Source organism: Zootermopsis nevadensis, unplaced genomic scaffold (genome assembly GCF_977971745.1).
Source record: "Zootermopsis nevadensis isolate Lab colony 2312 unplaced genomic scaffold, Znev_1.0 Znev_ptg000018l, whole genome shotgun sequence".
In the NCBI taxonomy this organism is placed as follows: Eukaryota; Metazoa; Arthropoda; class Insecta; order Blattodea; family Termopsidae; genus Zootermopsis; species Zootermopsis nevadensis.
Genome location: NW_028259150.1, coordinates 1105050 through 1131334, shown reverse-complemented (window position 1 = coordinate 1131334; position 26285 = coordinate 1105050). Strand labels below are relative to the sequence as shown.

Here is a 26285-nt window from a genome sequence, read left to right as displayed (position 1 = left end):
TGCACCTCACTTTTCTTAGAATCGTCTGTCCTGGTTTTATAACTTTATGGGTCTATATCTTTCTCGCCCGCATCCTATTCCTTATATCCCATCACGCCTTTCATTTCCAATTCAAGCCTTAAAGGGAAACTTTCGCATTTTGTTTGAAAACAATCCGCACTCTTTTCCTCTTTGCCTGCATACATTTTCAAAACTTTGCCTCAGAGCTGACTTGTCTCTTTCGAGCGGCCATCTTTGTAGCCCGCGAATACAAACTGAAAATATGTACAATGGGCATAAGGAGTTTGATGAATTGTACAGCTCAAGCTGTTATAGCACTGGGTTGAAGTGGATGCAGATGGGCCCTACCTCTTTTTCCTGTTTCTATTATATAATCCACTCGAGACGATGAACAAGTAAATTGACATTTCTATAGGACCAGTGATGCGGTAAGATCAGCTCATCACAGCATTCTTCCGTTCCCGTCTCAACAAATCCCTCACTCCCGTTTAAAAACACAAAATTCTCTACCGCACGAAATTCGTATTTCTCCAACTCTCAGTGGGTGTGTACTGCGCCATTTCCTATTATTTTCCCTTCTATCTCTACCCCCTCTCTCATTTAGTCCATTTTAATTATATTTCTTCTTCATTTCTTGGTGCCGACCCCATGGCGCTCCAGTGTCGCCTCGGGTTAACGAAACGGAATCTTTAAGGAAACCGCCGTCCCCTGCTTACGTCATATGACGTATAAGAAGTCAAGCTGAGCGTCGCAGACTCTAGACGAAATCTTCAACGTGCAACTTTCTTTTCTGTCGTGCCGAGATTCATATTGATCCCATCTTTGTACCAAGTATAAAGACGGTGTGACGTTTGCAAATATTTATTATTTAAATTATAAGAATTTTTAACCATTGTGTTACTAAATATGGGACTACCCTATCAATTTTTCTTTACACTATTTCCTACCCAATTTGCGCTTTAGGTACGGTCCTGAAGAAAACCGCGTAACGAGGAAACATCTAAGTCACAGGTTGTTTTGTGTAGGGTCTACAAGTATTCAATTTTTAATTAGGGTTTACATAAAACGTTGTGATTCTTAACTTCTGGTTTATTTCAGATGGTATTTTGATAACGAAGAAAGGGTATCTGAATATGAAAATCTTAATAACGAGCTCATATTAAAATAATATTTAAAAACTGTAATACGTTTATTCGAAAAATGTAGATCATTCAAAATCACTCAGTACAGATGCATTATTAAGGAAGTTAGAGATTTATCGCCCTGATGATGCAGGCAGTAAGGATCTCTGAAACGCCGGTAAACTCCTACCAGACTACAAGACGCAACAACTCAGAAGACAGAAGTTTTCAGACTCACCGCCGTGAAAACCTCAAATCCTACAAATGAGTGCAAGTCTTCACATAAAGTATGCCTGCTCATTATTGTTGTTCAACTTGGATTAAAACTGGATCACGTGATATTTGGTAACAACAATCAAAATTTTATGAAAAATCCCATTATTGAGTGGTTACTTGCATACAGACAGCGCGACTGAAGAAATAGGCATCGGAATAATTGCGCACGAGGTGTGCAGGACGAGTATTCAGACTTTTGTGATTTATTTTGCCACAGTGACTCAACCAGTCCGATGTACACGGGAGAAGCTGTTCCTGTGGGCCCTGGTTTCATTGGCCCGCGGTCCATAGAGGAGCAGACTGAACCAGTGGACTTTTCGACAGCCAACGAGCCAGTAAACTTCAGCAGTGGGGTGCGTCCAGTGCCTGGTTTCTCGACGGCGACAGGGACTGCAGGAGGCTACAGTCGGGAGTCAACGCCAGACAGTGGCGGCTCCCACTACCTGGACTCCTATCGGGAAGCTAACGGTAAGACGCGAGGCAGGCTAACGTTCGTAGAAGGAAGGTTCAGGTTATGGGAGGTAGGTAAAGAAATATGTTGCGAGGACAGACTGTGATCTGTTCCAGTCCCAAAGTTTGAAGCTAAGCGTCTTCAGGTTTCGAGTTATATCGGTAAAGCGTAAGTCAACCTGTTGCAAACTGCGGTGTGGATAAAATTTGACGTTGTTCCCTGTGAGGAGGTGCCTCTACATGCAGGTGAGACAAATGCGCTCATTAATAATCTCGGCATTAAACGGAGTTAAGTGGTCTGTTTCTCGCTCTGCCGTTTTGTCCCGTGGAAAAGAGCGCTTGTAGGTTATGGCGAAGGTAAAACTACTTGCCTTGTCGGGAATCAACCCCCGTTTTTTCAATGATTTTTTTTTAATATTTTATTGGTTGGTACTCACTCGAATATTAGACAGTGTCCCACTCACGTACATTCGTTATTTTCTTGTAGGCAAAAATATAAACGTTACTTCATTTATTTCTATTACGTCTACTCCTATGTTAAATATAAATGTACCATGTCACAATTTTCGATATATCTTAGAACCAATTATTCCGCCTGTTTTAAAATCTGAAATCGTCCAGCGTTTATGGAACACGGAGCATGCAAGAGACACTTTTATAGCTAAAATTGTGTAATAAAATCCAGAGAAAGGTTCTTCATGAAAAACTAATAATCGCCTAGCCTTGTTCATTACAATGTTCACATGATCCCACAACTGGTCCCGTTCATTCAGCCAGATTAATCCAGTCCACAAACTCAAACCCTATTTTTTTGACATCAATTTTGATATTGTCTTCCGTTTAACGGCTAGGTATTCCAAGTCGTCTCTTCTCTTCATGTTTTCAGACTACTTTATTTTGTATGAATCAAAATGAACATACTGTTTCACGTCATCACTTGTATTTAAAAATTAACGATTGTACAAACGCGGGAATCTGACAATACAAAGTCTTACTTCCGTAAAAGAGACAGCAGACACATGATTGTCTAAAGTCTGTTACTGTAACCGGACTTTAAAATTATACCGAATCCTTAGAGCTAAATTAATTAATGAAGAAATTATTGGGATGTGGTCGCTTAATCTTATGTGCCGTACTTTATCACGTAAAATTTGGATAATGGAAGACGTAAACTTTTTCAGCTAAATAATAACGTCTTTTTTTTTTGAATACGTGCTTTCATCTTAACTATACGAATATCACCAGATCTCCGTAATTTACACAGAAGAGGGTGTCTGATATTGCTGTGAGGTTCAGTCGCTTGTGTTTGCCGAAATAAGGTTTTTCTTTCGTAGAATTCTCGGCGAAGCGAAACTTTAGAAACAAAACCTTTTTTGCATTTCTCTGTTACAAACGAATGAATTGTTTACCGCACACAGACTGCATTGTAGTAACTGGAATGGACATCATAAAGTTTATAATGACTCTGACAGAAACGGGATTTATAATAGTATAAATATTAGCCATAAAGTTCGCAGGAATTTTGGTGTATAATAGGCCTACAACTACTGTTGTGGTCAGATTATAAATGTGCGTCCATAAACATCGATTGCCACAATCCTCCCATTTTAAAGCCATAAACAAGTACGCAACTACCATTTTATTTTAACAGGTTTTTTGTTGTTGTTTCTTTATCTTAACTGTAGTTGCAGCCATTTATCAGTTTTCATTAATCGTATTTTCAATTGTAGACGTTAATTGATTAAATGAGATCAGAAGAATGTCTATCGTGTAATCATGCCTTGTAACATTCTATCAGAACGCTGGATGTCGGCGTGTCTTCGCTTATCGTGAATAGACATACCTCCTTCATGACGTTTGCGTAGTGACTTAAAAAAGACTGCTATTAGTAGCCCATAGTGGTGCCACTTTTGTAAACTTTTCTTAAAATTTATTTCACTCAAAATTTATCAGGGGCAGAGACAGAAGGCATAGCTAGGACGCAAAGTTTTATATTATTTAGGAAACCAGCGTAATATCTTAAAAGCATGTTCTGAGCTTATTATTATTCTAGCCTCGTATTATAGCTAAACTCAACATTTGTAAAAGCCAGAAACAAATATTATCGTGCCTGCGTGATTTTTTGCTGGTTTTTTTTTCTTTTCGATTGCCAATCACAAATAACCTCCAAAATACGTGTACATGTTTTGAAAATGGAAATATATTAGCACTGCGGTTCGAATGACACTCAGTTTCTAAATTCTGTATAATTATTTGTAACCTCGCATTAGTCGATCTTGTAGGACAACTAGGTAGTCGTTTAAATAAATCGATTGTCGGTACTGTGTGTGTTTTGTACTAAGTTCCAATTTTTATATTTCTTACATAAATATATGGTTATCCACGTTCGTTTCGAAACTATTAAATTAATTTAAATGCTGTAGTTTAAATAAGAAGTGTCCATTATTTACCTTACAACTTATTTTATTCGAAATATAGTTTTATTATGCATACTTTAAACCAGAATAAATATAATTTATATACTTATGCATTGTAAGAAATATAAGAGAATAGAGTGACATTGAAAAGAAGAGTTTCGATGTATTTTCCTTACCAATTTTCATCATTTTACGTCCAGTAGTCTGATAAATGAAACATTCTGAGAGACACAATCAATCTGTTATGCGTTCACTTCTTGGAAATGATTGCAAAGAGAATATAATTTTTATAAATCGTAGCATTAAAATACAGAGATCCTCCATCTTTCTTAAGAGAAATCGTTAAACGATTACGTGAATTTTCCTGAAACATTGAATTTATATCCCGTCTTTCATAAGAGAAGGGAAATTCTACCCACTTACTGACTGTAATTAGTAAACCTAAGTGCATGGGACATGAAGAGGAGACACTCTGTTCTAGAACTGAAATGGTAGAAACGTAACGAAAAGAAAATTATGATTGCTGTTGAACATTCTGGAGTACGTGCACTCGGTACCAGATCCCAGTGTTCTAAACTGAGCACGTCTACGTACAGATCAGTTGGAAAAACTGCGAAATGCTGGACTTGGCTACGATTTTCAAGAAACTGCGTGTACTATCGATGAGTGTTCTGCGTTCCTTCCATTTCTCTAACAGCCTCTCAGAGTATCGTTCCTGCGGAATAATTGGTATCCACAACTCGTTCATTCGCTGTCGAATTAGTTGGTAATATGCAGTGGATGTAGCAAGCAGCAATGCGAACTAGAGACGTTCGAATTAAGAACGAGCGAGCAGCGGGAATTGGTTGCTGGGAAGAAATCGGGGGCAGAGAAATTTTTTTGTGAAATGCGTTACATGGCAGAGTTAATTATACAGGGGAGAATACGGACAGGCGTTTTACAGACAAGATCGCATGGTCTGTAGATTCTAAATAAAAGTATGAATCTGAACCCCAAACCACAGTGCACCAGGTAGTTTCCAGGTGAGATTTCAAGTTCTCACGGCGGCATTACAATTTTGTACCAGACTGCACGGCGCAGCAACACAGAAGACAGTCATATTTTTTTTCGTAATGTTTCTCACCTAAATTTTGTATGTACTTTAGCTTTCCATCGGAACTGCACGCCCAATGCTCTTAATATTTTTTATTTCATTGCCCTGTTACTCTGAAAGTTCCTCGCACAGGTTCATATGCTTTCCTAATGACGTTGCTTTCTAACAACTGTAACTGATATACTTCCTTCAAAATAAATTAATATTAAATGATCAAGTTTCACACCAATGCAAAACGTCGTGTGAAACTGCTTCACGTATACTACAATTTTAATTTTCCGTGTTTTGAAAACTGGGATTCTAACATTTCTTGAACATAATAGGAATTTTCTGATTTTATCTTCACTTGGTTAATTTATGATCCTCTTTTTGTCTGTATTTATTCCTTCCATATATTTAAATTTAGAAAGATTTTCAATTACTTAGTGATACATACATTTTTAGAAAGTGGGGAAGTTGTCTCCCCCCCTCCCCTCCCACCGTGAATTTGAGCAGCTGTAGGTCCTGTTTTCTGTATTTTTAAATTAATATACAGAATTATCTTTATCATACTTTTGTTCCAAATTAATCAATTGAATTTACTACCCCGTGCACGATACGTAGAGAAAGAAATTAAAGAATACATCTATTTTTTGTGTTTAATTTGGTCACATTGGATCGAACAAGGTTTAGTAGGGTCAAAGGGAGGAATTGAATTGAAGGGGTGGAAAAAGGGAAGCTGGGGATCAATTCATTTTATATATGTCGCTACCTGTACGTGTTGAGGGTGACCCTCCCACCCCATTCATTTTGTATAGAGTTACTACATTGGCAATTTTCATTTTTCAATTCAACGAGTCTGCGAGAACTTTATGACCTAGTGGCAATTATCGTGGTTAGCCGCGCAAGTGTGCTGGTAAAAGGCTAACTGCTGCACGCTATCTCGCCAGTTTGTTACGCGCCTTGTTTTCAAGCGACCAACTTTTAGCTCTGTCAAACCGGTCGTCTGATCTAACAACTGCTTACGAGAAAATGCATAACAAGATTCTTGACCCAATTTATGAATAGAACGCTGTGTATTATCCTTATTACAAGGTTTTAAATATTCAGTTTTCCAAGTTTCCAATAGTGCATAAGATTCGAAAGGTGTGTAACAAATATCGACCTTTGTTAACGATATTTCTCTCAGTTAAATTTTATTTACGTATTTTACGATCGTTATATCTGAACTTGCACTTCTTTAAGAGAAATTATAACTAAAACCGTGGTAAGATAACTCGAAAATCAGCTCCTTGTAATATAAAATTCCACAATTGGATTGTCTCCCTAAGATCCATATGAAGAGAATTTTCACTGTACAGACACAATATCCGAATAAGTTATTTCTCGATATATTTCGACTTATTGAACTGAGTCTTGTAAAATTAATATCGACTTTTGCATAAAGCGGATTTCGCTGTTATTCCATCTGGAATAAATTCAATTACCTTCATGCCACTGGATATGGACCAAGATTAAGTTTGATTAAAATTTAAAATACAAATTTGAAATACAAAATTAAATTAATATAAGGTATGAATTATTGCATATAGATTAACCCAGGGACAAACGACGGACGCTGTGAAATTTACGGGATCTAACACAATGTTGTGAAAAGTCCTCAGAGGATTTGAGTTTAAATAGTGCAGTATGAAATATATAAAGAAATTTTGATGAAGTTTAGGATAAAATTACCGTCGACAACTTTAAGTTCGCTCTCAATATACACAACAGTATTTATTACCTAAAACCCATCATCAGGACAATCACCCTGATGATGGAGGCAGCAAACACCAAGAATAAACCCATTTTCCTACTCCCCCTCGTGAGAACCTGAAATCTCACTAATTAACTTTATAGGTTATTTATTATGTTGCTTCGCTACAGAAAATCAGTGAGGAGAATTTTAGTGAATGTTTCTTCACAACAGTTTTAATTATATGCAATAAAGTTATTAAATTAATAACATATAAAGTTAATTGTACAAAATGATCCAAAAGCTCCTATACTCCTGTAAAAACAACAAATATTGGAAGTGGGAAGTTATTCAAAATCTTTGTGCACCCCTCCCCCCTAAGAAGCGCTCCTGACTTGGAGTCAAGTGACTCTATGGCTTTGACTAACTGGTTACTTTAAGATGGCGATCTACTGGGTTGTAGATCCTTGTAGTTTGGTAGAAGTTTATCAACGTTTCAGAGGTTGTTGCTACCTCCATCATCAGGGCGAACCATGGTTGGTAAACTTCTACGAGACTACGAGGCGCTACAAACCAGAAGACAGCCATCTTCGTACTCACCTCCATTAGGACCTCAAACCCTGGGCTAGTAAGTTGTTTCAAATTTAAAGTTCACCATGAGTGGATAGGGATTTACGAATCATTCTGTACTATAGTGTATTTCCGTCTGTACGGTACAGTAGTTGTCAAGGGCCCCAACGATGGTATGTTGCATTTGGTATTGCTGTGGTTCTGGGCTTCGGTTGGAAGCACACGCTGAGTTAAGTCCGCTCCCAACTAAGTGGTTAGTCGCCAGTCTTTCACCTGAGGACCGCCGTCTTCAGTTTGGATTGTCGAAGTCCAGACTTCCAGTAATGTCAATCTGATCTTACTGGTTTTAAGACTCGGATCATGGGTGCATTTAAACTGTTCAGGTCTATCGAATGTGATGTATATACGCTAACAGTGAGTTACTGCACTGGGCGTGTATGGTATATGACACACCGTTCAAACTAAAACAAATGAAACTTTTTTTCCAAAGTGCTTATAAATCATTAATATTCTGCACGTCTGAAGACTTGTACAGTGGTAAACGATTTAGTACGGTAATTTATATAAAATGTGTATATTTTTGTCTAACTGAACTATACATACGTGAATACGTGTTAGTAGGAATTCAGGCAGTCAACAAGGGAATGTGCATTGACCACGTAGAATTGTAGGCAAACACAAAAAAGGGGCACATCGACTATGCCCCTAGGGTAGAACATATACATTTCTACTGCTCTCACCCATTCCAGCCATCCACCAACACCCACCCCCTCGCAAAACTCGCTCTTCACCACCGACAAATGGGGGAAATTAAAAAAATAATAATAATAATAAAACTCAAAACTCAACACGAACACACACACAGCCACGTTTAAAAAGTTACTCATTGTTTATAAGCCCAATCAATATTTTGGAGACTGGACAAAACATGTATGGTCGGACATTGTTCTCAATGGTACCTAGGGGAACAGTTATTGAAAACGAACATTGATACTACGGCCACTGGAACAGCGCGAGTCCGTCGAGTCGTGTGATGACGTGGCCGAGACGTAGCACAATGCAGGCGTAGAGAGAGACAATGACGTCACAGTCGCTTGTTTCAATGAACAGGGGGGAATCGGTATGTTTGCATTCATATAACAGCCGAAATCTGCGTGTGACTTTAGAAAGATGAATCACTGATGTTGATGGTCGTTTTTTAAGTACATCTTAACAGAATTTAGCATGCGCTTATTGTCAGCCATCAATACGTTATCACATCATTTATAACATAAGCCCTTCAGCGCAATCTATCAGCAGCATTCTAATTTTTTGATAGTGTAGTTTTCATTGCGAATACATTACACTTTTACTGAACGGCTAAACGAAATTAAAATTTTGGAATTATTTACTGTTAATCTGTATATATATCGTCTTGCGGAATATTCTAAATTATATACTATGTTTGTCTGTGCTTACTACGTAGTGTTCGTAATCATATGAAATTTATCATGTGAAACATTTTAATTAATTTTGATGTCTTGTGATTAATTATTACGCATGAGGATATATTACAGTATTTAATTCAGCTACAGTAAACTGTCAATTTAACGGTTAATAGGGGGTTATCCGTTAATTTACAGGTTACCAACTGTTGAAGATCTCCATTGCAGCGTGAAGAACACACTATAATGACCGCAGACCCCATTTCGATGCCTGTTTCAGGATACGCGCCTATGAGTCCTCACCCAGGGTATGCCATGGCGGGTGTCCAGGCTGAGTACCCTGCCAACAGCTACACCCCCTATCCGACAGCTGCGTATTCATGTGGGGGCGGCAGTGCAGGCTACCCTGGGGCGATACCTACCAGCTACCCGGCCCCCGCGTCTAGCGGATACTCCCCTGGACCGTGTTACAGCATGCCACCTCCACAACACCCACCTCCGCAGCTTGAAAAAGCACCTACAAAGGATGACGGGTAAGTGATTGTCCACATCCTGTTTGCTGAAGGCAGCTTCACTCAGAGATCGAGGAATAAAAGTTGCAAGAAGAATCATTCAGTAGCCAACATGCGCCGATCTTAATCATCGTGTAGTAGTCACAGTTCTTTTGGAACGTGTGGGGTTGGTAACATTGGTCTGTTGACTCCACTCTGCGGCGACGTATTTACTCACGTTAGAAATAAAAGAAAGAGGCAGCAGATTTAGCGAAAAGACCACAGAAATTCACAAGTTTATTTAAGACATAGTACACAATACATAACGAGTCGCAATTTACTTAAAATTTGCCTGGATTATTAGAAGATTCACACGTCAGAAGGCAGCGAGATCTCAAATTCAAACTTGAGCTACTCTAGCAAAATTTTTACCGTGACTTCGTAAGAAAATCTTCAATGAGTTCAGTAAGGAAAACTGCTAGGCATGACCACTCCGAAAGCCCTTGAAACTCGATTAATTATTTAGCGTCATGTAGCTGGGTCACAGTTTATCAGCTTGTCAGATTCCTCCGGTTTTTTATGGGGCACGAAAGTTCACTGGCTAATCCACAGGAGCTTAACATTGGGCATTACTTTAAGCCAGTCGAATCATTCCAGAAGCAATTTAAGATCCGTACCAAAATTTTTCGTCTGAAGATTTTTCGACTATATTTATATATTAATTTCTCATCTGCCCCAGTCATGTTACGTGTTCCTGGCATGTAGCACCCCTGAAGGACCTTTTTACTGTTAAAACTGTATAAATTATATCTAAAACATGCTTGATAAATCTTAATACGCATATGATATAACAATTAATATTATATTCTGTAAACAACTGATTATAATACAAAAAATAAATACAGTTTACGTTGATTGAATCTTGCCTTACTTAACGACGCTGTTACGACGGAATGTTACACAACATCGAATGAGGTGGGGAATATAGTCCCGATTAAGCAAAGTTTTGTAAGAATAACACTGTGACCTATTTTAATACTTTTCCAGTATTCTGGAGGCACCAAATAAAATATAAAAATTCTTAGTCAGGATTCTTTTCGCCGTTTGCTTTATTATAAGAAGTGGAATTTAGAGTCTGATATTAATTATGCTGAAAGATAATTCATTGTCAGCCACAATAAAATTTTCATAAATCTCCGTTTCTTCCGAATTAGAAATTTCCGCTATTTTATGTTGAATATATATACAGTACACTGAAGTTTAAAACTGCAAAGCTTACCACATCTGTTAACTGATAATAGAACGTTGCTTGCATGTTCCTTATTTAAATTACGAGGAATGAAATTAGTGGGAAGCTTCGAATTTATTGGAATTTTACGATTTTCCACTTTTAAAATTTTTATCTCATGTTAAAGTAATTTTGAAACACGCGAACCTTTAAAAAAGATCTCTTTTAACACGAAATCAGAATTCTACCTTTATAGCCTGGAATTACGATTAGCAATCTACAGTAATTGAAGTGAGATTTTCTCAGAGTAGTTGATACAAAATGTTGTCTATGGATGTGTATTTAGGAGGGGAGGGAGAACGTCTCTTTTGTGCAATATGAGCCGTGCTTCAGCTTATGTGTATATGTAGTCTAGTAGCGTGAACGGCAGCAATCTCTCGCAAGGGCCAGAACAGAATCTAATCCATTAGGAGTGACGTAGTGGTGAAGGAAGATGCTGTACTCGGAGCCATTTTCTGGCATCACGACAGAGGCGGGAAGTCGTCACCCCCACCCCACCCCACTTTCTCAAAAAAGGGGAATTCAAGCGGGCGATATAACGAGATGATGAAAGAAACATTTGATAGCCTTCTGAGTCCAAAGGGGGAAATTTGAGTCACTTTCCTTTGCGAGGATATTTGTACTGTACATGAACGTGAAACTTTGCTGTATCGTTTACTACGTGAAGGCCAAACTTATGTTACACCCATGTGACAGCTTCAAAAAAAAAGGTTGTTAAACAGTTCTGTCCGACAGGGCAGATTGAAAAGATTTTATGCTAATAATATTATTAATAATATTACGTTTTGTATTTTTAATCGTTTATTTTTTCCACATTCTTTAAAGGGTTGTATGTAGTGTATGATAAAAATGCAGGGCTATGCATTCCTTGATTTTACCACACATTCTACATGCGTGACTCATCTCAAGATTTCAGATTTAGGTGTAGTCTTGATATTTCCAGGTGATTCATGAGCTATTTTAATTAAAAGTGCTAAGAGTCAGAAGTAGCCATACGTATTTATGACGGAATCTAATTTCTTCGGTGCACCAAGAGCCCTATGCAGTGATAGCCGGAGCTAGGAGTTCTACCCTAATTCTCTTTCTTTACTCCTGCATAGTACTATGGTAGGAAGGGACACACTTATATGGAATTTCTTTAGTCTGCGTATCCTAAATAAACTCAATGCTTCAATATGTTTTCTTTTCACTAATATGACCATAGCATATTCCTCCTTCAGAATTACTGATTATCATAGTCTAATACGAAATAATAATTTCCGTGGCCCATTATTAAGATTTTCTTTCTGCCGCAGCAGATTGGTAAAAACTCAGCAGCACGCTGAAAGCTGAACACTCCGCCGCGACCATACGGCAACTTTTCCGACACCTGTGTTGCGCGGAACAATTTCTCACAGGCGCTGTGTTACGGTCCTTTCCACATCCGCTGCAGACTTGTTACAACAGTTTTAGGTTTGCGCGGACATATAGTGATGTCGATATCTGAGCGCAGAGAACTTAGGAGACTGTTTTTACTAAAGAAAGAGGAAGTAATACTAGAATGGATAAGATTACATAATTAGTAGTTTCATAATTTACACGCTTCATACAATAGTATTAGTGCGATTAAGGAAAATGAGAAGGGAGGAGATGTGTCACGCATTAAAGCGATGAAATATTAACATTCTGGTCACTAAACCTTAAAAAAGAGACAGCCGTACATGGAAGATTAATGTTGAAATTGACCTTATAAAATTAGAGTGTGAAGGATTCAAAGACAGATTTCAATGGTAGACTTTATGATGGGTTTTGATTGGCTAGCCAAGTAAATACCATTTTTGAGGAAGATTATGTGTTATTGAATACGTTTACTGGTAGATATGGTTTTAAAATCGAATAACTGTAATTCTTTCAGCCCCGTGACCATTTCATGAACATATATTACGCAATATATTATTATATTATTAAACGCTTCCTGCAATGATTAGTTTTTAAACTGTAATAGTGTTGATTATTGCTGAAAGTATCGTATAAAATTACACCGTCTATTTTGACATTTGTTTCGTAACTTTCTTCGGAAAATCATTTAATTAAATAGCCTAGGTAGATTATGAGTTCCCATGAAGAACCACTTAAATATTCAACACGTTGAATGGTCAGAATCAGAGACTTTGTGGTTATGAAACAATAAAATTAAAATATACGAAAAAGAATTTCCTCGCAGAAATCGTAATTACATATGTAACGGGGGGGGGGAGGGAGGGAGACAGTACCGCACAGAACTTAGCCTCGGTTTCCTTAACTTGTCCTATTCACCACTTTTACTCACACCTAAGCCAACCCCTATTTCCAGCCCTTTCTCGGCACACATCTCCTAAACCATTCCCCACCCTCATCCTTTTCTAGCCATACACACATACCGCACCTTGAGAACCCATTTTGTTAATTAAAGTAATTACTCTTAGTACGCCGAAAATGCCAGCAACCTTTTCCTAATTTGATGCGCGTGCAGGCGGGCGGTAGAAGGATGAGACGCTTCAAGAACGAACATGTCGGGTGTTGTAAGGAGGGAGGATTGGATCTCTCAGTCCTGTATTAATGACCAGATCAGTCTAGCATTGTTTGGAGCAGTGTTTGTTTAGTAATATCTTAAATTAGTTATCACTACTTAGAGAAGTGATTTTCAAATTGCAGTTCGTCGACCACTGCTTTAATTCATCTCCTTTGTACTTATTTAGCTCCACGGAGCAGTGTCCTTGAGAAGCCAATAGTCGCTCCGCTAATCAGTAAATTCTCAGTCCTTTATGCAAACCTAAAGTCCATTACTATATTAACAAAATCCCGATACCAGTCCCTATCCTGAGCCAGTAGAATCCTTTACACATCCTCACACTCTGTCTTATTTAATGTCCCTTCTGAGCCGTCGCTCAAATGCACTTCTCCCTTCAGATTTCCAAAAAAAATATTTTTTCTTTGTTCAGTCCCATGCGTGCTAAGTGCCCCAAACGTCTCGTCCCCTGGTATGATCATTCTAATAATATTTTATGACGAGTATGAATTATTAATATTCCTACTATATAACATTCTGCAGACTTCTTTTAAGGCCCACATATCCTCCTCAGCACGTACTGAAACAACTTCAATCCACAAGCATAATTCTTTCCTCAGAGCGCCAAACCAAGTTCAGGGGAAAATACAGTTTTGTATATTTATTTCGTGATCGTAGATAAGAGCTTACATCATTAGGAATTACGATTGGCTTAAACCCTTCTAACTAGCGGCGAATGCTCCGGTCTGGCTGGACGAATATAAAATAGATGTTTACTGTTTTACATAACAGCAATATAATTATTAAAGTACCTTAGCAATGTGTTGCGAATGTTTGGTGAGTTGAATTTCCTCACGACCTGACTTCCAGACCAGGATTCGTCCCTAATTCTTGTCGAATATCAGATAAAGAGAAGCCTGGGAAGACCATTAAAAAGATGGAATGAAACCGTAACAGGTCACTTGGCCTAATACTTGATGAATATGATGACGATGACCTTTTCAGATGATCATCTGGAAGAAAACGTTTATATACAGAAATATAATAATTGCCGGTATATAATTATATTTTAATTTCTGTTGATCCATTAATGTGCCAAAATTATTACTGCATTTTATTTTGTTAAATGCAGACAAATTGGGTATAATAAAATTCTATGCTGTAGCAATAATCATCATGTAATATTTTAAATTATAGACTTGCACAGATTTAAGCCGCAAAATTTAGTGCATTATACATGGAGACAGGATAAACCAAGAATATGTATATTGAAGCTCTTTGTTATTGATGATTAATTTATCGGTTACTGTACGACGCTATATTAACTTCTGAAGTTACGTAGCTTCTGATGAGTTAATGGCAGAATGATCCTAAATGATTGATGGAAAGATATAAGGAAAACAAGAAATGATGTTACCTTTTGCGATATTAATCCAACATTCTCTCAGAGTAAATGAGGTAACCGGTAAACCTGTCACTGCGGTGGTTTCTCAGCCTACGTCCGGAAAGTGAACGACAACACTTTGCCGCATTCTGGGTGGGTGTGTGTGATGATGATCATGTGACACAGTACGTTGTTATTACTTTAATCCCATTGTCATTGATACTGAGATACGTAAATCACTTAATGACTCGTGATCGCTTTGCTTACAAGAAGAAGGAAGATTACGCATAATGCATAACGTGTCCTTGCCCCTACAAACACAACATCCGTGACATAATTCAGGGTTTTAGATGCTACATTCTTACAACGGAGACGCCAGTTCATTTCAAGGTCATCCCAAATTCCGTGTTTGTATGGCACAGTAGCACCGGAGTTGGTTTACTAGTCGAGGACTGGGTTAACGGTTGCGTCTACAGAAAAGCATATATTTCTTCTCAATGGAACTTACTCTCCAATCGAGGAGGTCAGCTCAAATACGACGCCTTTGATTTGACAATTTTTCGTGATTTTATTCAGTTTCTTAGACGATGCCCTAGATAGTAGGTCTGCTATGATTACCGTAGAGCCGAAAGTATAAAAATGTATAGGATAATGTTGCAAAGTCTGTTTTAACAGTCATTACCGCAAATCATGTCTATTGAAATTTTTATTCATATGAGAAACCGCAAAAGTTTGTTATTCATTTCAATGGGCCGTTCGCTGTTAATGATCAGTCCGACACTGGTTGAGGTTCGGAAGGGTGGGTCGAATTAAGGAAAGGGGTGGAGGTAGAGGGTTTCTTGGGGTAGTAGGAGGGAGAATGAGGAATCAGTATTAGAGCAACTTTCTCTCTGTCTCTCTCTTTCTCCTGACCAATGTTGGTACATGGAGATTCGCTATGGCAGTAGAGACCGTGTACAATCGTTAGTGATTAGAATATGGGTACGTGCCATTATTTAATTGTATAACGAACTGTAGGTCAGCTCTTAGGATTACATTAAGTAATGCAGAACGCTTACGTTAGTTTGAGAAACACTGCATTGTGGTCGAGGGAATCGGTTGATACTGACGCGAGAACATCACAGGACCCTGTAGAAATTTTCGATGTTCTTTGTTAAAAAATCTTATTAGTAGCCGTACAATAGTACGAAGGAATCATCGGTTTCATTGTTACACCTTCTGTTGATCTTCGCTAGACAAGTTTCGTAGTAATTACTGAAATACGTCACGGCAGATTATTTACATGTGCTTCCCAATTGACCATTCACAGCCGCATTTCGACATGACGCATCATAATCTTTGCAGTTGACGAGGCAATATTAAGCAAAATCAATTAATTGAGAAGAATGAGAGAGAAGAATCAGAATCCAATAATAACCGACTGCTTTTGTCCACGTGCCCCTATGCTGACCTATTGTTAATTATTACATATTCGTAAATGTTGTTTTATTTTACGCAGCTCTAGTTATGTGCATAAGATTTTAAAGGTATTTTAAGGCGAGAGTAAAGCGAACTCTCGAAACTTCATGTAAAAAAAAATTAAAATGTCCACCATAATTGTTATGTAATTAATCAGTCATTTTCTGAAGAATATACTAACCATGAATGATATAATAGAGGGTTAATATGTAGTGCATTTAATCAGTAATTTTCACCCTAACACTCATTGGAACTGCGTTTCAGGTTTCAGTGCCTCAGACTCTGAGACCACAAACAGTACTTCTCTCTTACAATTCAAAGACTGAAGTATCTCGAAACTCAATATGAACATATCCATCACGGAGCGCTGCCCTATTCTGTGCTGGTGTCTAGTATACTTGCCAGAATATGTTGCTATAGTAACAGTTGGTGGTGACGAAGAAGCCCCTTCGATGTTGACTCTCCTTGATTATATTCTACTGTAGACCTGTAACAACGGTGGACAAACAGCCCTTCTTGCTGCTGTACACTGGTCAAGTGCTGCCCTTAATTCCAAAACAAGCTTACGGCTTCTTTCTTACCGAAGCGCCATGCAAGTTCCTGGTCTTTTTACTGTAGGTCTTATACCTGGAGGTTTCGGAAGGAAAATGTAGCTAAAACAATGTACTACTATACACATAGTTGAAGAAAATCACAGAACCAGTAGTTATTGTTCATTTTACATGTTGTTTGAATAATTCTACAGCATTAAAATCCTTATAGTCGATTAAATTGGGGCGGATGTGGGTTGAAGGTTTCAATAGAATTTACTGCTTGCTTCTTGTGCCAAAGTCACAGTTCGTGTCACTAATGTGTACCACATCAAACTTATTTTTCAGGATATATTTATACGTGGAAAAGTGTGAAGTTAAATAGCTTACTTTGTCAAGAAACTGAATACAGATTGCAGTCTGCTTCATGCGGTAAAGCATAAAGAATATTTGCTGTATGTATTTACAGAGACCTCAATTAAATTGTTTACGAGTTTATGTAAATATTATTAGTTCAAAAAATCCGTACGCATATTTGTAAAATACGTTCGAAACATCTTTCTTTCTTTCAATAAATAATATTTTCATAGAAGTAGTAACAATTTATTGGAGAATACTTGTATTTTACAAACTACGAAAATCGCAAGTGTAACGTTTAACTTGAAGACTACAAATAGAAACATTACTATAACAATATTTTCTTACATTTCTGAACTGGCTACAGATATCCGTTTCTACAGAAACCCTTTGTTTTTTGACGTACTTCTACACCGTCTATGTTCGTACTTGTTGACCAGTGAATCATATTCTTCCTTATTCGGCCTGATCGACGTTTTCAAGGAAAAGCAGTTTCCATTTTATCGGAATGTGCAAAGTTAAAGTGATTTTTTTTGAAGGAAGAGAACTTGATCTATCATGTCAGATTGATTATTCAGTACACTGAACTGTAGTAGCGGCAGTGGACAGACAGACAGACCAATATCGGACTGGCTCTACACAAGTGGCTCTCTGCTGCCTCCGTGCCATCCCTCTCGACTTCAGGGGTACCCAGTCAGAAACAACCCATGCATTTTATTATATTAATCCCATGATTGAACACAACTTTCCGGTCTTCCATTCTACTTCGGTCTTTAGCGAAAAATTGACAACACGGTAACTTGTACTGATTGAAATGTCATGATCATTTTAATGATAAATTTAGGATATTGACGGAGACAATCCTGGCATGTTTAAGTTAGGCCTACTAGCCCAGAATTTTACGAGCGTGACCGAGTAAAGCCACGGAAGTCTCAGAACTTGAACCCAGCATCGCAAATGACCTATAAGTTATGAAAAATTAAATCATTAAGACGTCAATTGTCGAAGAATAAGAACTTTTCCTAAACTAAGAACTATCAGGCATTAGTTGAAGTATCCATAACAGCAACACATCCTCTTTAAGAAGTTATAGTAAGGTGCAGTAGTTACTAGTCTCGTATTTACGTAAAGTCAAGATACGTAGGGTATATTTTTCATGGACGTAAAATAAGGAGAAGTTGCCGAAATGTCTTAATCAAGAACTACGGAAATAAAACGGGTAAATAACCAAGTGAATGTGAAATATACCTGCCTAGAAAAAAAAAGTCCTTCGGAGAATTATTAGTATCGGCCTGTGATGGCATTGGTAACCCCTGCGCAACTAGAAGATTGCTGGCCCTTCAGGTCCTCTTGAGCCAGACTCGTAGTATGACTTTCTGCTTGCGTCCTGTAACATTTCTCCAATTTGTTACCAGGAAACATTCGAAGAGGTTTATTATTGATATTTCTGAATGCTGGTTTTATGAACCTGTGGGTCTACCTGGTAAGTTACTGTACCAGGAAGAAGTATGGATGTTTTATTTTATTTTGGTTCCACTTTGAACCTCAAACCGAACAGCACTGAGTTCTGTAAAATGGTCAATCGTACAATAAGATTGGCACAGAATATAGAACGTTTATTTACTGAGATCTGTAAAGTTCATTTGAATTATATTCCGATATAATGAATATTTAAAAAACTGAAACGAAAAATGAATTTCTGGTTCTCTGCAGTGCATAACATCTGTAGTGTAACATTTTAAACACATTTTGTTGGGTTCCATACTGAATAAAATATTGAGTCTGTGATACGAACTGCCATTATATCCAAGTTTCCTTTGTTCAACCAGCTCTCTGAAATCCCTACAGTCGGTAACATAAGCGGTACCATCATTCATTAATTCATATCGTTTCAACTGCATTTTGTGTCATACTAATTTTTACTCTTGTTCTTAAAACACAGTTGGCTTTAAATCGCTCCATTTTCTCCTTGTCGTTGCACGCACGCAGTACAATTGTACGCAGCAGACAAACTTCCTCCTCCTCCTTCAATTTTGCGCGCCCCGCTCCCAGGGGGAGGGATGGTAAGGAGCTGATACAGTGCCCTACCCACGGCTGCGATGGCATGGGTCATGTGTCAGGAAACTACGCTACCCACAGAAGGCAAGCTACTTTCCAGTACTCACTACCTTGAAATGATGGTGGACAGACACGTGTCCAGTAGTTTGGCTTGATCAGTGTATATTCGGTTAGATTGCCCGTTTTACCCTACGATTTATTTTATTGCATATGAATTCGTTAAATGTTTTATATAATAATTTGAATTTTACTTGAATAATGCCCGTGATTTGATTTTATTGCGAATTAAGAAAATGTGTTCACTTTTCTTTAGAAGTATCGTAACCCCAGCCTCCAGTCGCTCGTATAATGCTTGCACGGACCAGTAGATAATTGTCTTTTATGAGTTGATTTTCGTTTGATAGCTGAGACGTGTTGAACCTCCAGTTCTACTCGTTCTTTGGAGCTCGATGTCCGATCCTGTTTGTTTTCGTGTTGTTTTATTAATTAGCATTTATTATTACTTCTACTCTCCTAACCCCCAGCGCACTATACGGAAGGGAACGCACCCTACCACGTGGATTGCAGATTATTTTTGTTTTAAATTCCACCATTTCAAAATTATTTATTTCAGCCAAAAGTGGGCAGCGTTTCTCTTCGGAATTCAAAGTATGGTTCCACTTTATTACATGACAAGTTGACCATGTCTGAGCAGTGGACGTTAGAGGTAAATCACATTCACTGGGGTCAGGTCCTTGCCTCCTCTTGCAACACGTGCCAGTCTGTGTGTCCTCAAACTTGCCTAGCTGTTGTGTTCTCGATGTGCTTGCCCGTCGATGTCGTGTTGCTGGATGTCATCTTGCTAATTCCGGTGTCATTTGCTTCTGCCTATTGAGGACTCTCAACAAGAGACATAAATGCAGTAAGTGAGAAAGACACACTGAAATTTCCAAATGTTTCTACACTTGCTTGTAACGAACAATCCTTTTTTCCGACTACGTTCCTGTTGTCAGTGTTCTATAGGCCTAACTTTCTAATTTGTAAGATATGAGGTTTTCACAGCGGTGAGTATGAAGATTTCTGTCTTCTGGGTTGTTGCGCTGTGTATTATGGTCGATGTTTACCAACGTTTCAGTGGCCATATTCATCGCCCTGATAACGGAGGCAGTATGACCTCTGAAACGTTGATAAACATCGACCAGATTACACAGCGCAACAACCCAGAAGACATAAATCTTCCTAATATGTGTACATAGGTCCCTCATTATTTGTAATTTCAAATTTAACCAGTAAACAGGAAAATGTATGGCTTTGTGTTACAGAGTCGTCGTAAATCAGAGGAATGAATGGACAGTGTAACTTAATATTTTAAAAGAACAGACAGCTTGCTAGTTATACTCTAGTTTCATGTGTGTTGATGAAATATTTCAAGTTTTGAATATAAATAAGCAACCTTCCTTATTGTATAGTCTGTCAAGGAGTTCTCTTCAGAAGGACGCACTTGGCACATCTGCATGTGTATGATATATTTCCGTTGTGTCTGAATAGAACGAGCATGTATTATGACGCAAATTGCATATTAGGTCAGATGCAGAAGAAATTCAATTACCGACAATATAAAATTTATTTTCCGCCGACAAATTAAAATCGCCAGTTTCATAGTTCATTTAATCACTGTAAAGATGACCATCCATACATCTACCGTTGCCAAATAATATGCATGAAATCTATCAGAACCAGAAATTAGTTATAATCCGTCTAGTCATTTTAGATACGCCTTTAATTAATGCATTCATAAGATAATACATAAATATTAATACAGGCTTATCAAGTGGACTGATGTTACGCTGCTTTGTCGTTGCAGAATAGACAAAACAGACAGTTTAAGTGTCTGGAGAATGGGAAAGTAAACATTTTTAGTTTCTTTAAACATTCACTAGCATCTGTAAATATGGTGCTTGTCAGTACACAAATTACAGAGGTCGTGATAGACGTACAATCTGTCCCTAAAGTTTTTATTGCGGTGATTTGTTGATATTGTGAGCCTGCTGATATAAACCGAGAACCTAACTCGGTAGTTCGGAACCTGGTCTGCATCTTACCTAAATTGCATTTGCAGTAGCCTATCACAACGAAAGCATGGCTCCTTCCTGTGGAGGTGTATAGACACTACGTAGCCTATTGAATGCATCTGGTGTGTTGTAGTTGTTCATGTTCTTTGGTTTACATAAATTCCCACATATTGGATAATTTCAGGGTTTTTTTTCAGCAACACTCTGATACCAGTAGGCCATTCACCGTTGTATATTAAATCAGTGGCGTATGTTCTGACAGCTTTTGTGTGTATAGCAGTAAAAGACAGACTGCGACATTTCTTACCCGTTCAAAATATGCATTCGATTTTTGTGAAAGAAGATTTTTTTCTGTTTTGGGGTGCGATAAATGTTTGAAGTCCATACTCAGTGTGTTGTGTAGAGTACAAGAATTTTGACATCTCTTGTTGTCTCAACTTCAGCATTTGGTAAGTATTTTCTGACTGGAGGAAGTCGGATTTTTTTCGATAGGGAAATCAATGGCTGGGGTTTCGTCGTGCTGACCACACGTCACCCTTTATCTGGTTGGATGATCGTTCACCTCTGCTTAGGCATGTGAACGTGAGGCCAGCAGCCAGCTAGTGGGCTTTGGCTCTCAGAGGGCTGTTACTACACGGATTTAATTTAATTTTAATGGATAATCTGTATTCTCTTAAATTAAGAATAGTCTACTACGAAGAAGAACTATAGACCTACATTAATTCTCTGCTTATTTAGAACAAAATTTAACTTTAATGAATTTAAATATTCCTGTGTCCAATATTTACTCATCTTCAAAAGGAAAGGGGCACTAAAGTTCTGTCTGTTGTATTTATCAAATAGATCACGTTCTTGCAAATAATTTATGAAGTGCTATTTTCTCTGTGTTCAACAGAGCTTTAAGACTCTGAGGCCTTCCAACAAATATAAGTACAGTAGTTTTATCGGGTTTTTTTTTTGCGACATAAGTAAGCGACGTGTGTGGACTGTGATCTTATAACGTGTTTTGCTATTTCACATCTAAATTTGTTTATCCTCTTGCGTACTGTAAGCTTAACTGAGAAGCAGTAGACTACGTTAGAAACTGACATCTTCCTTAGATCAACGAGCTACTTTTTAGTTGGCTGATATTGTAGGTTCTCTTCACTTAGTAAACCCTCAACTCTAACAGGGGCAATATGAATCCTATAACGCCCTCAAGTCTTGTATTGTATTTAAAGTTACAAGAATTTTCATCATAGGCCCATTTAAAAGTTTCAATTCAAACCGAATTACAAATAAAATATTAAATAAATGGAATCTGTATATGTAGACCTAATTGTGGTCTAAACGTAAAACGCAACAAAATATCTCTCGCCCGTCACTCTTTGTGGGAAACAAAGTTTCTTGATTACTGTTGTGGCAAGGTTTAAGTATGTTTTACTCAGTTATTTCATCCAAAAATGGGTGTTTGTGTTACTGACAGAGCGGAGCCACTGTCATTCATATGTATCAGTATCACCCAAAAATCAACTAACATTTCTCATAAGGCAAGACTCAAAACAAGTGAAGTCAGCTTTCCATTTAAAATATCTTTATTAAATTGAATTGTGTCAAAAACCCAACAGCACACGGCAGCGCCCAGCTCGTCAGACCAAAACTAATTAAATATTGTCCGGGATAGACACATTGTGCCGTCGATCTTGTAAAAATCTAAATACGTGATTGATTCTGAAGAGCATTCTTGCTTCCATCGCGTCACTTAACTTCCGTACTGAGCGACGTGAGGAGGCAGGCTTCTTATCTGGCATTTTGGTCACTTGCACTGTTCGCAGTTTGTCTGGATGCCCACGTGCGGACCGCACACAGATACAGGCGCACTCACAGGAACTAAAGTGCCCGACACCCGGTTGCGACGGCTCTGGGCACGTCACAGGCAACTACTCGTCCCACCGCAGTCTGTCCGGCTGCCCGCGCGCCAACAAACCCAAGAGCAAGCCACGAGACGGACAGGACTCCGAACCTCTAAGGTAAGTTCCTCCTCGTTACGCCGAGGAGTCATGAGATCATGTTAATAGGACGCATAACTGATTGCTCATGTTTTGACTTCAAACACTCTTTGCTTGTATATAACTTCCAAGGCCCTGTGCAACATTTAGTAACATGCGGACCTTTATACGGTAAGAAGTTAGGGAAGTGGTCGGGGTCTGCCCCTAACCTCCCCCAAGCTAGAGAAATGGGATGTGGAGGTGTGGGCTGCATTGATCTAGCTGGGAAAAGGTGCCAGTAGTGGGTCCTTGTAAACATGTTGAAAAACATTCGGATTTTTCAGCAGGCGGGAAATTCGTTATTAGCCTTCTCAAGGACTTGATTCCCCCCCCCCCCCCCTCCTTGTTTGTAGGACATTACAGGACTCCTCGTTTTAATGAAAGAATGTATTCATTTGAAGTTACCTGTTAAGTAAAAATATGTTAAATGAAAAATAATATCCTGTTGCTTTAAATCAGAGGCTCTTAACCCCATACGTTTAATCATCATTTTCTTATTCTCTTTAGGGAACTTATTACACCTTTTCAACTTTAGCACCCCATCTCTTATGCATTCAGACCATATTTCTTCTTCCTTTTGGTCTACACGTACATACTTGTTCTGGTATTCTTCCAGGGATCATTCACCAAATCTGTTAACGCAATTAATCCTGTAACTTTTTCTTTCCTCTTCTATTTAAAATATATCTTCAGTTTCTTTATTATTTCTTCAATTCTCATATTACCTGTTGATGTATATCCCTTGGCTGACTGCAAGAACTTCATTTTTGCTGCTTTAATCCTTGTCATAGCTTCCTTCACTTCCAACCAGCCACACCAAATTTGTCCTGATTTCATAGAATTTAACCTATTTCTTTTCTTTCTTTTTGCCTAATATTTCTTTTTATAGTGCCACATGTATTTTTAAATCTGTGAAGTTTATTATGTTTCATCTTTTCATTCATATTGTCGTTTTTTACATTGATTACCCATCAATAACAATCCTTTTCATTGGGAACTTAACCTCAAATTTCATTACTTGTTTCCTGTACACATATTAAATATTCTATTTTGTTGAAGTTGCAAGTCCATACTTTACATAATCTGTTTAACTGATATAAGCCTTCCCATAATTGTAAAATAAAATCTTATTTTTTTGGAAAGTTGTGGTTTAAATATGGAAATATAAGTATGAGCATTTTCTGCATTGGCATATTGATGACTTGGGTTACTAAATGTTGTTAATCTTTGTCGCTGAGCTTGAATTCTTGCACACTTTGCTCATTGCTTATTGTACTGTCTGCAGGCTTTGCTGGTGTGTGGTTTGAGTGCGGTAGCCAAATTAATTGTAGTACATCCATATCAGATGTTTGGAAATAGACATAGTCCATTTGTGGTACACAGAATAATCGTGATTAGGGTAGTAATTTAAGCATCAACCCTCTTTGCAACAAAAATTGATGTTAGAGAGGGCTAATCCCAATCAGTGAATTGGCAGACATCTTTAATTAATCTAACTGATAAATTCCCCCACCTGAAGATGGGAGCACATCCAGCTACCAAAATGTAGTGTCATTTTTGTAGAATATTGTGTGATGGACAAAGTCCAGAAATCTAACAGCCAAAGAAAGTGTGATTTAAAGGTATGCATAAAGCCACAAATAATGTTTTCATAATTTTGCAATCAGTTTTCTGTTTTTATTCCTTGTATTGGCACATACACAATAAACTTTATTTCCACTGCTTACAGGCTCATTGGAAAAATGTGTGAAATAATTTTCTGAGTTCAGGACTATGTTCTCCGTATCGGTCACAAACACAGCCGAATCTGAAGTTCATACTAAAATTAATCTCCAATAATGCTGTTATTGTTGTAAATAACTGATTTTCCTTTTGATAACTTTTAACATAATTGATACTATGAACGTTTTTTTTCACTAACATTTCCCCTTCTACTAACCCAGATGTCCCATTCCTGGATGTGATGGATCTGGACATGCAACAGGGAAATTCTTGTCACACAGAAGGTACGTGAACTGTTTAGTACTGGAACATGCATGTCAAGTAAAGAGCACAAACTTGCTCATTCATTGTACATGTCAGGAATTGTAAACTTATGGATGCCATGCAGTTACTTGAGGTGTGCACTGCTGTCTGTAAAGTAGTATTTAACATTTATCGTATATGCTTATATGCAGTCCGGCTGGCCGCATGTCACACTAATATACCACTAAACTGTTATCCGTGAGTCAACGTCCAGCCAGCAGCCCTGCAGTACAAGGTTTTAAATCCCACTCCCATATGATATGGTCTAAAAAATAATGTAATGAAGATTATATTATTGTCTGTTCTTTCACTGTAATTCTCATTTTGCATACAGTATGACATCATCTCACAGGACTGAAGCAGCTATGTATTGAGGGTGGCTGTCATCTGGGTTGTATTGCTGTGTAGCCTGGTACAAGTTTACCAAATTTCAGGGGTCTTTGCTGCCTGTATTATTGTCCTGAAGACAGAGGCAGCAAGGACCTCTGAAACTGGTAAACTTCTACCACATTACATGGCACTACAAACCAGAAGACAGCCATCTTTGTATTCACCTTTATGGGAACCTCAGATCATACTTAGCTTTGGTGGTTCATCCTTAGTTTTCCCTACTGAGCACTGGCTTAAACAACATGTTGCTATATGACATAAAATTGGAGGCACTTACATATTCTATTATAATTACATTTTTGTTATATCAAATGAAATCCGTGGCGTAACAGCCCTCTGAGAGCCAAAACCGACTAGCTGGCTGCTGGCCTCACGTTCACATGCCTAAGCAGAGGTGAACGATCATCCAACCAGATATAGGGTGACGTGTGGTCAGCATGACTAACCCCCAGCCATTGCTAGCTTACCTGACTGGATTACGCTAATTATCATAGCTCCCCAATTTCCTCACGATGCTGGGTTGGCACCGGTCCCATGCACTGGACAAAAGCTCATGAGAAAATTTCTTCTCCCCCGAGACTATTTTAATTTATAAATAGGCATTTTCATAACTTTTAGGTTATTTTATGCCCAG

At 38.1% G+C, this 26285-nt stretch overlaps 1 protein-coding gene across 12 annotated transcripts in view; it reads left to right on the top strand.

Moving 5' to 3' along the window:
• The window catches only part of LOC110827484 (uncharacterized), a 703936-nt gene that overhangs the window by 657060 nt on the left and 20591 nt on the right, over window positions 1-26285 (top strand). For 10 of the 12 annotated variants that reach the window (XM_087351037.1, XM_087351034.1, XM_087351030.1 and 7 more), the window contains 4 exons: window positions 1615-1865; window positions 9322-9598; window positions 23024-23218; window positions 25180-25242. In XM_087351037.1, the coding sequence (XP_087207163.1) occupies window positions 1615-1865; window positions 9322-9598; window positions 23024-23218; window positions 25180-25242 (786 nt within the window). The remainder of the gene's footprint in view (window positions 1-1614; window positions 1866-9321; window positions 9599-23023; window positions 23219-25179; window positions 25243-26285) is intronic. The other 2 variants (XM_087351035.1, XM_087351036.1) reach the window with 2 other exon arrangements.